Here is a 13029-nt window from a genome sequence, read left to right on the forward strand (position 1 = left end):
TCGATGGCTTTCATGGCTAGAATCACTGGGTTGCTGTGAGTTTTTCGGGCTGTATGGCCATGTTCCAGAAGCTTTCTCTCCTTATTTTGCTCACATCTGTGGTAGGCATCCTCAGAGGTTGTGAGGTAGATGTTATTTTTCAAAGAAAACGTTTTTATCTCTGAGTGCACATTTTAAACTAAGATGTTTTAAGGGAGCGCATGTTTTGGGCAACTGCAATTTCAACTTTAAAGAAGCAACCATCCTCTGCTAACCAAATATATTTTTGTAGTGGCGTGTCTTTGCCCTTGGCAGTACAAATACGTGGTTACAGCTGAGTTACCTGTGTGCCATTACATGAATGCTTGTTGACTTCTAACAAGGTCATGCTTTTCTTGACTAGTGGTTTTCCAAATGTGGTCTCCACATTTTATTTACTTGTGTATTTATTTACAGTATTTATATTCTGCCCTTCTCACCCTGAAGGGGACTCAGGAGGGATCACAATGCATATATACATGGCAAACATTAAATGCATTAGACATACGACATATAGACAGACACAGAGGCAATTTAACATTTTCCAGTTTCCGGCTTCATGAGGGTATGCTCGATTCCAGCCACAGGGGGAGCTGCTGCTTCATCAATCACTTTTGACAGAGCCCTTGATGGTAGTACTTCCTCATTCCTTTCCGCACACTGCTGGAAGCTTTTATGTTGTCGTAAATTAGTTAAATTAGCCTCCCTGCATAAAGCAGTACCTGTGATGTCCCATGGGCCTCGGAGTTCTGACCCCAGCGCCATTATGGATCATGTTGACGACAACATGGGTTTTTTGCCGTCTCAGCAGGAGACGGAGTCATTCCAGATGCCTGTTGCTGACAATTCTTGCCAAGAGCCCATTAAAACGGACCTTGAACAAGCTTTTCCCAGCGCCTCTCCCCCCTTCGTGAGAAAAGAGTTCTATGCGGCGAGTCGGGGTCAAAAAGAACAAACAAGGAGAAGTACCAGATTAGCAGTCAGACAGGATGATAATTAGCTAAGTTTCCCCTGGGAATTTGCAGGGAGGAACGCATCTGGATGAAGTTGTGTTTCGCTTCTCTTTCCCTTGGGAAAGGAAGCTCTGGACACCTGCTCTGCAGCAAGATTGAGGTTCTTTAAAAGTTCCCCGCACCGAGGAATCCGTGCGGAATCAACAGATCAGCTTCAGGACTAACTTCGGTTCCAGCCTAGTGTGGACTGCGTTTTAAGTCTACAACTCCAGTTTCCTTGCCTTGCCTTGCCTTACCTAGCCAAGTTTTCATGAACTATCTCGTCGTGTTTCCAGCTTTACATCTTATGCCAAGTATTTAGCCTTGTTTCCAGTTCCTGCCTTGGACTTACTTTGAACTATAGAAATACTTTGGACGCTTTCCCCACTCTACTGCTTGGAAGTAGAGTGTGTTTCGGTTTTGGGATTACCACTTTGTACTCTAATATTAAATACTGGACAATATATTTCTGGACTATATTTGACCTTCCCTGAAAGGTCTATTGCTGGACTACATTTTCTATTTGTTTTTATTCTACTATAATATTTCCTTAATAAAGATATTAGATTGTATTTGGCCTCCGTGTGTTGGTTCTTAGTGCTCCGCTGCCAGGGTGTGACAGTACCTACCTTTTCTACTGGACAGAGGCAACTGTCTTTCGAGCTGCCTGTCAACAGCGAGCTAGGCTATTAATGGCCAGAAGCTCAATCCGACCGGGGCTGGCTCCAAATTCATGACCTCTCAGTCAGTAGTGATTTATTGCAGCTGGCTACTAACCAGCTGTACCACAGCCTGGCCTTGTTCATGGAGATTCACATTTGCCAAATGGATATGACATCATTATCCTTTTCAACGAGGTTGATTGTGTTGTCGAAAGCTTTCATGGCCGGAATCATAGGGTTGTTGTGTGTTTTCCGGCCTGTATGGCTATGTTTCAGAAGTATTCTCTCCTGACGTTTCGCCCACATCTATGGCAGGCAATCTCAGAGGTTGTGAGGTATGACTGCCATTTCTTTCCAAAGTGATATGCCTCCAGAGAGTGGGTGCAGATATTTTCCAAAACCTTTCAGCTTCAAGGTCTGGCTGCTTACTGACTAGTGGGAATCCTCTGTTGGGAGGTGTTAATCAAGATCAATCTTGAGATGCCAATCAGGCCTTCAAGCCAATTAGGGCTGAAGAAGGCGCCTTCTCACGGAGAAAGAGAGGGGGGGGGGGAAACCCAAAAGGGAGGCAAAATAAAATCTCCTCCTGCCCGTCCCACGCACTTTCCCCTCAGGCCGCCGATCTGGCAAACGTGGAACTCTTCGCAACATGGCGGTGCGGGAGGGGCGCGGCAAACACAAAACTAGGCGGAGAGCGTCGCTACGTGCCGCCACTCTAGCCTGGAACTGGAAGGGGAGGGGGTGGAGGGAAAGAGGCGCGAGGAGGGGGGAGGAGGGAAAGGGGCGTGGCTAAAGCGGGAGGCGTTGGCGGCGCTGGCGGCGAAGGGGGCGGGGCTTCGTGGCGCCCACAGGCCGGGCACACACACAGAGAGAGAGAGAGAGAGAGAGAGAGAGAGAGACTGGCAGTTTCGCCGCGGCTCCCCTTTGTGTCTGGTCTGAAGGGGGGGAAGAAAAAAAAAAAACGAAGCCGTTGCATTGCTTTGGAAGCGGCGCGCGCGCGGAGGGAGAGAAGAAGAGCGCGCGCGCGCGAGGGGGGCCGCGAGACTCTCTCCTCAGACACACTATTCGCCTCGAGAAACGGCCAAAAAGGAAGGCGGCGACGGGACTGTGAGGGGGAGAGAGAGAGAAAGAAAGACTCGGCCTGGCGCTATGGGACCTGTGTGAAGGGGAGGCCTCTGCCGAGCTGAAGGGGAAGAAGAAGGAGAAGAAGAAGAAAAGGCGGCCCTTTTGCCCGACTGAGGAGGGGAGCTTTTCTGTGGAGGACAAAAAATGGGCCTTGCTTTCTTTTGGGCTGGTTGAAGCCTAGGAGAAGGCAGCTCTGATTTGCTCGCTGCCTCACAGAATAAGCACACAGGCGCCTTCCTCTCTTTCTCATTGTAATACTAATATATAAAAATAGAATATATACATAAATTATATATATATTGTGCTAATATCCCTGCCTTGTTTCTGAATGTTAAATGATTTGAGAGCTGTCGTTTTTAGAATTTTTTCTTCTTCTTTTTTTTTAAAAAAACCTCCTTTTTGAGGGAAGCTGCTTCTACTGACAGTCTGCTTTTCGCCATCCTCTTCACCTCTGGATATGATTCATTGGAAACCAAAGCGGGGCCTTGATCCTGTGAAGAAGACGCATGGGAATTCTTAATCTGGGTTTAACCTAGCCTCGCAGGGATGGTCCTGTGTTTGTGGGTGCTGGCTTGAGGATCCCCGACAAGGAACAAGGGGAGCCAGGCCCTGGAAGATGAAGACAGATTCGCCTCGTGGAGTCAGAAGAGCTCGGGCGGCTCCTGGCCAGACCTCGCCTTTGCCCTTCCCGGCTGGATTGTAAACTGGGAAGGTTTCGACTCTCTGGCGGCCTGGAAGGGTTCCTCCCAGTTTGGCCTTGTTTTCGAGGGAGATCGCGCACACCAGGCCCCCTTTCCTGGGTCCCTCCAAATATGACTGCCTTGCTGCAGCACCTTTGGCTGGTGCTGCTCTTCGCCAGTGCCACCTTACTCCTCAGCACTGCGGCTGGTAAGTAGCCAGTGGGTGTAACCCGGCAGCATGATCTGCACATGAATTAAACAGGATTACCCGGGTTTAAAACCCATTTCGTTCCATGGAAAGGAAGGAATGATTGTGCATTTCAGTACTTTGGTTCAACCAGTTCTAGAGGTAGCATCTAGGCTGATACAAAAGAAGGGGGGTGCGGCTGGCCAATATTCAGATCTATGTGTTGTCGAAGGCTTTTATGGCCGGAATCACTGGGTTGCTGTGAGTTTTCCGGGCTGTATGGCCATGTTCCAGAAACATTCTTTCCCTAACGTTTCGCCTGCATCTATGGCAGGCATCCGCAGAGGTAATGAGAACACAAATGCTGGACCACTCTTAACAACCATCATGTCCACAAGCATGTGAACAATTTCAAGAAAAAGGAAACCATGAAAACAAAACCATGAAAATGAACAAATTTTGGCAACCAGTATTAAAAAAAACTCTAAAATCAGGACAGTAAATAAAGAACAAAATTCAGAAGACGGGAATTCCAGTCAGGAAACCATTAGGGCCAGCTATCTCCCTCCAACAAAGAATTCCCCCAGGCAGGAAGCAGCCAGGCTTTGAAGCTGAAAGGCTATTCAATCTTAATCAAGGTGGCAAATTGAAATATTCACACCTGCCTCAAACAGACAAGAGTTCTTTCTCCCACCCTGAGCATTCCACAGATATATAAACCCCGCTTGCCTAGTTTCCAACAGACCTCACAACCTCTGAGGATGCCTGCCATAGATGCAGGCGAAACGTCAGGAAAGAATGCTTCTGAAACATGGCCATACAGCCCGGAAAACTCACAGCAACCCAATTAATATGCATCCCTTTAAAATGTCCGCATCATTCTCTCGAAAATGGGAATAATTCCCAGGTGCTAGTTTATCTTTTGCGGGGTTTGGGTTGAACAGAAAATTTGGTTGTATGTTTCTCATCATTGATATGTCTCTCAAGGTCTCTACTCATGATGTAGAATGACAATACAGTATAACACATTTTAAAAAATCGATTTCATGGGTATCAAATCTTTATTCACTACAATGAGGCTACTAGTTCTTTAGTTCTTTCAGTGTATACGATGTTTTAAATGCATGAGAGACAGATGTTTTAAATGCATGAGGAATTATTCCCATTTTCGAGAGAATGATGCGGACATTTTAAAGGGATGTCATTTTAAAGGGATGTCATCTGGATTTTAAAGTAAATGATTTGACAAAATCTGCCATGAAATATTCAACTGAACATAAATAGAAGTTCTGGTGCAGCATTATTTGCTGCACAATGCAATATCTGAAATATATTTGCACCTTAAGTGATGTTAATCATGTTGGTTTTGTTCGCTTCATAATACGACTACATACATGGACAAGGAATGGGAGTATAGTTCATGCTTTGGTACTGTGTAGAAGCCTGATAGTGGCACATTGTGATTTGGAAGATAGAAATGAAAGAACTCTCTGAAGTGCTGAGACATCATTATGTTTTCAATTATCTTTCCTACATGCACTTATCCAAACTCTAGGCTGCGATAATATACAGGCTTACTTGAGAGTATGTTCTACTAAAATCAGTGAGACTTAGAGTTGAGTAGATAGTTTTCCTCTGTTAGAAATCTAAAACATCTGCCTAACATCATATTACTTTCATTTAGTTCTCTTTTTTTGAATAGGCAGTGAATTTGTTCAATAGGGAAGCAAATACTTTGGAAAATTGTTTTAAATGCATTGAAGAAATAGACTTAAGAGTTTCTTAATTTTTAAAGAAGATATTCAAAATTTCAGAATCTTTTGTGATTGTTAACAAATGTCACATACGGTAAGTTAATGAGGACTTGCTGTAGTATCCTTCTAATATTATTTCATCCAGATATCAAATTGGATGAGTATTAATAATGAATAATTCTGAAGAATTATTTTTAGAAGAACAGTGTGCTTGTACATTTAGGCCTATATCTCGTTGCTGCTAGTAGGTCCAATTGCTGAATATATGTTACAATTTACGTAAATCTCATTGATTTAATAGGTTTGCTCTGGTTGGGATTGACAGTTTTTAAGGTTTAAATTTTTTTTCAGAAGTCTTGGAAAATTGTGAGTTAAAATTTATGGAATATTTACACTAGTAAGCTAAACATTGGCTGTGTCATTGGTGTTTAATACTGGAACTTTCTTTTGCAATTATTTCCTTTGAAGAATTAGTTCTTGATTTTTGCACTGAATATCACAACTGTAATTAAAATATTCCATGATTTAATCTGCTAAAATTGGATGCCTTTTCTATGACCTAATTTCCAAAATGTTGAAATATTTGCATGCTAAAAACAGCATGCTAAAAAGATTAAGGATAATTGCTTTGGTTTGTGCTTCTTAGGAAGTAAAGCAACTGTGTGTTCTGTATAGTCGTTTGTAATTATCCTCAGGTTTGACAGCATACCCATTATTAATCACAGACTTGGGAAGTTCCCAAGAACAATCTAGTCTGTCTTCTTACATCCAAAAAATCTCTGGCATCTGCCTATCTAGTATCTTTTGGAAACTCAGACAGTAGAGGTACTTGGCTAAACAAAGTAATTGCTGAATAATCTTTGTAGTCTAGATGAATATCCTGCAAATATAGCATATCTTGTTACACTTCAGAACAAGTCTGAAGTATCTGCATGCACAATTCAAAGCTTGCTTTTGACTGGAACAGGAGAGAGAGGAAGAAGCATGATAGTCTTCGTAGCAAAAGCAACACAGACTCATGGCAAGGTAAAGACCACCAGATTTTGTGGTAGGCAACCGATGAAAGATTATTCCAAATAAAACTTGTTGAAGTTGCCAGAAGATTCATTATTCAGCATTAAGTCACCAACAACATTCCATAGTACCTGAAGAAGGGGTGAAAAGAAGCAAAAACCTAATTTAAACTATTTTTTTTTTAGAATTGTGGGATTTAGGGATGGACAAAACGTTGCAAACCCCCCCCCCCCCCCCCAATCCTTTTCTTTTTGCAGTTTGGCCTTTGTGTCTTAGATTCTTACCATTTCCCCTCATAAATGGCTTTGGGTTTCTTGTTTAAATTTGGCAGCAAACCACTAAATGCACTATGGTTGGGGGGGGGGGGGGATTTTTAACGATGCATGTATGCATTAATTTCCTATCATTTTGAAGTATCTGTATGTGTGTGTTTATTTTTATTCTGCCTTTCTTCAAATATAGGGACTCAATGCAGCTAACAGCAAACATGGCACAATACAAAAAACCCAGAGCAAATGCATTGTAATATGAATATAATTTTTAAAAAATGAAATCCTATATGTCATGAAGCATAAGAATTAAAACACAATTACAGTAGAGTCTCACTTATCCAACACTCGCTTATCCAACGTTCTGGATTATCCAACACATTTTTGTAGTCAATGTTTTCAATCCATCGTGATATTTTGGTCCTAAATTCGTAAATACAGTAATTACAACATAACATTACTACATATTGAAGTACTTATTCTGACAAATTTGTTGTATAACATGAAATTTTGGTGCTTAATTTGTAAAATCATAACCTAATTTGATGTTTAATAGGCTTTTCCTTAATCTCTCCTTATTATCCAAGATATTCGCTTATCCAAGCTTCTGCCGGCCCGTTTAGCTTGGATAAGTGAGACTCTACTGTACTTAAGAGCCCCAGTGGCGAAGTGTGTTAAAGCACTGAGCTGCTGAACTTGCAGACCAAAAGGTCCCAGGTTCAAATCCCGGGAGCGGAGTGAGCGCCCGCTGTTAGCTCCAGCTTTTGCCAACCTAGCAGTTTGAAAACATGCCAATGTCTGTAGATCAATAGGTACTGCTCCGGCGGGAAGGTGACGGCACTCCATGCAGTCATGCTGGCCACATGACCTTGGAGGTGTCTACGGACAATACCAGCTCTTCGGCTTAGAAATGGAGATGAGCACCAACCCCCAGAGTCGATCACGACTTGACTTAATGTCAGGGGAAACCTTTACCTTTACCAGGTGCTTTGAATTTGAGTTCCCAAATTTCAAAGTGTTGACCCAGTACCTTTTATTACTTAGTAAATATTATCACTTGCCGAAGAAAAGGACACAGTGTTACCAAGATCTTTACAGTCTTGGGCTAGACTCCTGGATGATAAGGAGGGCAAGAATGTATGATTATTGCAATATCATATCAACTTTAAACACAGTGGGGTGTGGGAACTTCAGGAGTATGTGGAAAGCTTTCATGGAACAAAATATTAGGGAAATTGTGAAAGTAAGAGGTGACAGGAGGTTTTTCTAAGAAACAGGTGAATAATAAGTATTTAACAAAAAAGGGGGAAGAATAATTTAAATGACAGGTTTTCTTTCCATGCCTGTGGTAGAGTAGAATTGAATAAGTTCAGAGGCAGATATATCTCTACTTATATCTGTAGAGATATAAAGAGAATTAGGCAATTGTATGGAAGATTTTGTAGGTAATATAGAAACCAGGGAGCCCCCAGGTTTGAATCCGGGGAGCGGAGTGAGCACCCACTGTTAGCCCCAGCTTCTGCCAACCTTAGCAGTTCGTAAACATGCAAATGTGAGTAGACCAATAAGTACAATTCCAGCGGGAAGGTAACGGTGCTCCATGCAGTCATGGCAGACACATGACCTTGGAGGTCTCTACGGACAGCGCCGGCTCTTCGGCTTAGAAATGGAAATGAGCACCATCCCACAGAGTCGGACCCCAATTGGACTTAATGTCAGGGGAAAACCTTTACCTATTTTTACCTATGAGAAACCAGTGCAGATCCAGAAATGTGCAAAGTCTGTAAGAATATTAGGAGGGACATAATGTAACTAAAGGAATGTGAGAGAGGCATATGGTGTGGTTGCAAGATGCTGAATTGACATGAGGTGACCAGAGTGAAAGAATGAGATTCAAGTGGAGAAGATAGGCTTTCTTTGTAATGATTTACAGTGTTCCCTCACTTATCGCTGGGGTTATGTTCCAGGACCACCCGCAATAAGTGAAAATCCGCGAAGTAGGGGCACTATATTTATTTTAATATTCATACATTATTTTAGTAGTTATACACTATTTTAAGTCTTTATCAACCAATCATGGGTTGATAAATCACCTCCTTCTCCTTCCACTGCCACTTGGGTTCCTTTTCTCTCCCTTCGGCTTCTCCTTCCTCCCTTCCTTAGGCTGTAAATAGTAAGTTTTTATGATTTATAAGTCTTGTAGAGTTTATTGAAAAACCGCAAAACAGTGAATCCGTGAAAAGTGAACCGCGAAATAGGGAGGGAACACTGTAAATGAAAAGTGCTATTATTTGACCATGGACTGAGCATTTGATTTAAGACAGGAGAGCCATTGTTAAATGTCTTGCAGCAAATGCACTAGTATTATGAATGGATAAGAAGAACATAAAATGAAAGTGAGAGGTCCAGTTTTGGACATAGTACTGAGGTTCAGATTATGCAAAGGCATCCAACCTGGGGGGAAAAACCTCAGAAAACCATTTGAAGATGCAAAATTGGAAGGAGTGGGAGAAAGAGGTAGAGCTGGGTGTCACAAGTGATACCGAAAGTCATGGGATTTGATGAGTTCATCTAGGGATGGAGCAGAATGCTGCTATATAGACCAACTGTGATTACATTTATAGTGATCAGTGGTTACCTTTGCTGAATCCCATTTTATTGCTATGGAATGCAGACATCAATTCTGCATGTATCTTTTGTGCATTTCTTCAGCATGTTAACACCTTTCTCAGAGTTGTTTGTTTATGACAATACTCTGATGGGTTTTGACAGCTGCTGGGTAGTGGAAGGCTTTTGAATTGAATAAAAGGGCAAGAATAACCCCGTTGCATCTGGTCCAAAAAGGGACTCACATGCATGTAAGTTGTACTAATAAGCATGTAATTTAATAACAGGGTAATGACAAAATTAATAGATACTGATATTATTACAGATAACAAAAAAAGTATGGATTGCTTTCAAAGAAATGCATGCACCACAATATTTGATTGATCTGATGTGTAATCTACACTTGGGACAAAAGGCCAGTCTCAGGACAGAATATGAAGAAACAGAATGGTTTTTATTTAGTACTTGGCTTAGGCATGTCTGCATTCTGTCACCTACTATGTTTAATTTGCACACTGAACATAACAGTTACAGGCACAGTTCTATCATGCCTAATCCCAAACGCAGATGAAAGATCCTCCAAATACCCTGGCCTCTTCGTGCTGTAAGAAGAAGGGTTAAGCAGGCATGCTTGAATAAGAGCTAATTGTAGCTTGTCCCAAAAATAATGAGAATGATCTTTTTGTGAAATGCAGAAGGACCAGGGAAGGAAAGTGGAGATTGAGACTGATGGAAGTGGAACCCAAGTGTAAAGTTTAACCTTCCTCGGTCGAGTCTGCATCTTTTAGCAGTCAGTACATTAAAAAGGTTATAGTAGTTTTTGTGACTTGTCATGGCCAAAACTGCAGGGGAATTTGAAGTCTTCAATTTCAAGAACTGAGACCAGTGTAGCTTATAATGTGAAGGCTGTTTTGAATGCTTCCCCATCCACCTAAGTAAGTACATCCCTGATTTGGCTCCATGCAATTTCATTCCCCAAGCTCAAAACCCACTTCAAAGGACATCATTTTGGGATAGTTAAAACATCCAGGCAGCTGCGACAAGGGCTTTGAACAACACCTCAAATGAAGACTTCCTCCAATTTCATAAAATGTCAGAAATGATGGAATTGCTGTATTTGATCACAAGGAACCTATTTTAAATATGATACAGGCAATCGCATGTATGTTCAATAATTTTTTCAAAATCATTTTCATTACTTTTGGGACAAATCACATATGATTGTGAAAGCCACAGTAAAGGAAGCTTGAGGAAGAAAACTTACTCATTTGAAATGTGTTGGTGGCAATTTCTGCAAATAGTATTGCCTGCCAGAAAGATAAATAAGTTAGTCCAAGAGCAAAACAAGTCAGAACTGTTCCCAGATGCCAAGATAACTAAACAGACATTGCTCTACTTTGGACATATGAGATGACATTAATCACTTGAAAAGACAACAGTGCTTGATAAGGGAGAAGGTAGAGAGAAAAGAGGAAGACTGCATTACAGGTAGATAAACTCAATCAAGTAAACTTCAGTTTTGCAAAACCTGAACAAGACTGTTGTTGATAAGTTGACTTGGGTTGCCATAAGTTGAAATGGACTTGAAATCTGTTAACTACAACTAGTATGATATGGTGTTTCTGTTGGTTTCAAAATTTATAGAAACATTTAAATAATACTTTCCTCTCTTTTCAATACATTCCTGCCTTTCTCAAGAACATGTAATTTTATCCTTGAAGTCATAGTGATATGTGCATTGAACATATGTGAGTAATTGAATGTGGAGCAAAGCACATATTATTTTTAAATGAATTTATTAAAAGAAAATTGTACACTGTAGTAAGTTTTTCATATTGTGGATTACAGTGAGCCCTCCAGCTCCATGGGATCCAGATCCATAATCCATATTATTAAATGATAGTGATGTGAATGAGCACACACTGAAGTGTGCACATTCACATTGGGGCTGTTTAATACAGTAGAGTCTCACTTATCCAACATAAACGGGCCGGCAGAACGTTGGATAAGCAAATATGTTGGATAATAAGGAGAGATTAAGAAAAAGCCTATTAAACATCAAAATAGATTATGATTTTACAAATCAAGCACCAAAACATGTTATACAACAAATTTGACAGAAAAAGTAGTTCATTACACATTAATGCTATATAGTAATTACTGTATTTACAAATTTAGCACCAAAATATCACAATGCATTGAAAACGTTAACTACAAAAATGTGTTGGATAATCCAGAACGTTAGATAAGTGAGACTCTACTGTAATAGACACTGTTTTTTAACCTGTGCAGAATCCTGGAACTAACTCCCTATGGATAAGATGACCCAGTTATATATTATGAAAAAACGCACATAAGCAATTACATATGCATACATCTTAAACAAGGCTAGTGTGGTATATGTATATAAAATAGTAATTCAACCTCCTGTACGATACAAATGTGTGGAGATTTTTTTGGAAGGAAGAAAAGGACTCCTCAGCAAAGTGAGAAATTATTAAATGAAAACACAATTGAAACCTTAAAAAATGCAAACCTTAAAATCCAAGTGGACACTGTTTTCAGAGCTGAGGAGAAGAATGTTAGTTATTAGGTAACTGCATGACCAGATGTGCACACAAAGACAATCCTCTGCTTTCCCACTTCCAGCCTTGGGAAAATTAAATCTTGCTGGTTGAAGGTTGTTGGGGTGCCTCATATAGAATCATAGAGTTGGAAGAGTCCTCATGGGCCATCCAGTCCAACCCCCTGCCAAAAAGCAGGAAATCGCATTCAAAGCACCCCCGACAGATGGCCATCCAGCCTCTGCTTAAAAGCCTCCAAAGAAGGAGCCTCCACCACAGTCAGGGGGAGAGAGTTCCACTGCCGAACAGCTCTCACAGTTAGGAAGTTCTTCCTCAAGTTCAGATGGAATCTCCTTTCCTGTAGTTTAAAGCAATTGTTCCGTGTCCTAGTCTCCAGGGCAGCAGAAAACAAGCTTGCTCCCTCCTCCCTATGACTTCCCCTCACATATTTATACATAGCTATCAAGTGTCCTCTCAGCCTTCTCTTCCGCAGGCTAAACATGCCCAGCTCTTTAAGCCGCTCCTCATAGGGCTTGTTCTCCATACCCTTGATCATTTTAGTTGCCCTCCTCTGGACACATTCCAGCTTGTCAACATCTCCCTTCAACTGCGGTGCCCAGAATTGGACACAGTATTCCAGCTGTGGTCTGACCAAGGCAGAATGGAGGGGTAGCATGACTTCCCTGGATCTAGATCAGGGGTCCCCAAACTAAGGCCCAGGGGCTGGATGCGGCCCTCCAAGGTCATTTACCTGGCCCCCGCCCTCAGTTTTATAATAATAATAATAACAATAATAATAATAATAATAATAATAATAACAACAACTTTATTTTTATACCCCGCCCCATCTCCCCGAAGGGACTCGGGGCGGCTTACATGGGGCCAGGCCCGATAAAACAAACAAAACAGTAACAAAGCAATAAAACAATTATCCCAGTAAAAAACATCAACATCAATAAAAACAATCATTAAAATCAACATTATAAAATCAATATAATATTTTATATCAGTTTTAATAATATAATATATTGGATATACATATAATATTGATGATAATCATATGTTATACAATATAATACTAGTAGTAATACCATATAATAATATTAATTATATGTTATATATTACATATTATATAATAGTATAGTGGTATAGTTCAA

The 13029-nt window shown here is 41.0% G+C and overlaps 1 protein-coding gene across 1 annotated transcript in view; it reads left to right on the forward strand.

The window, feature by feature from the left end:
- Positions 1-2539: 2539 nt before the first annotated feature.
- Positions 2540-13029, forward strand: part of bmpr2 (bone morphogenetic protein receptor type 2) — a 108758-nt gene continuing 98268 nt past the window's right edge. Inside the window, exon 1 of the mRNA XM_008114966.3 lies at positions 2540-3685. Coding sequence (XP_008113173.1) covers positions 3610-3685 — 76 coding nt within the window. The 5' untranslated portion in view covers positions 2540-3609. The remainder of the gene's footprint in view (positions 3686-13029) is intronic.

This window comes from Anolis carolinensis, chromosome 1, assembly GCF_035594765.1.
Source record: "Anolis carolinensis isolate JA03-04 chromosome 1, rAnoCar3.1.pri, whole genome shotgun sequence".
NCBI classification, from domain to species: domain Eukaryota; kingdom Metazoa; phylum Chordata; class Lepidosauria; order Squamata; family Dactyloidae; genus Anolis; species Anolis carolinensis.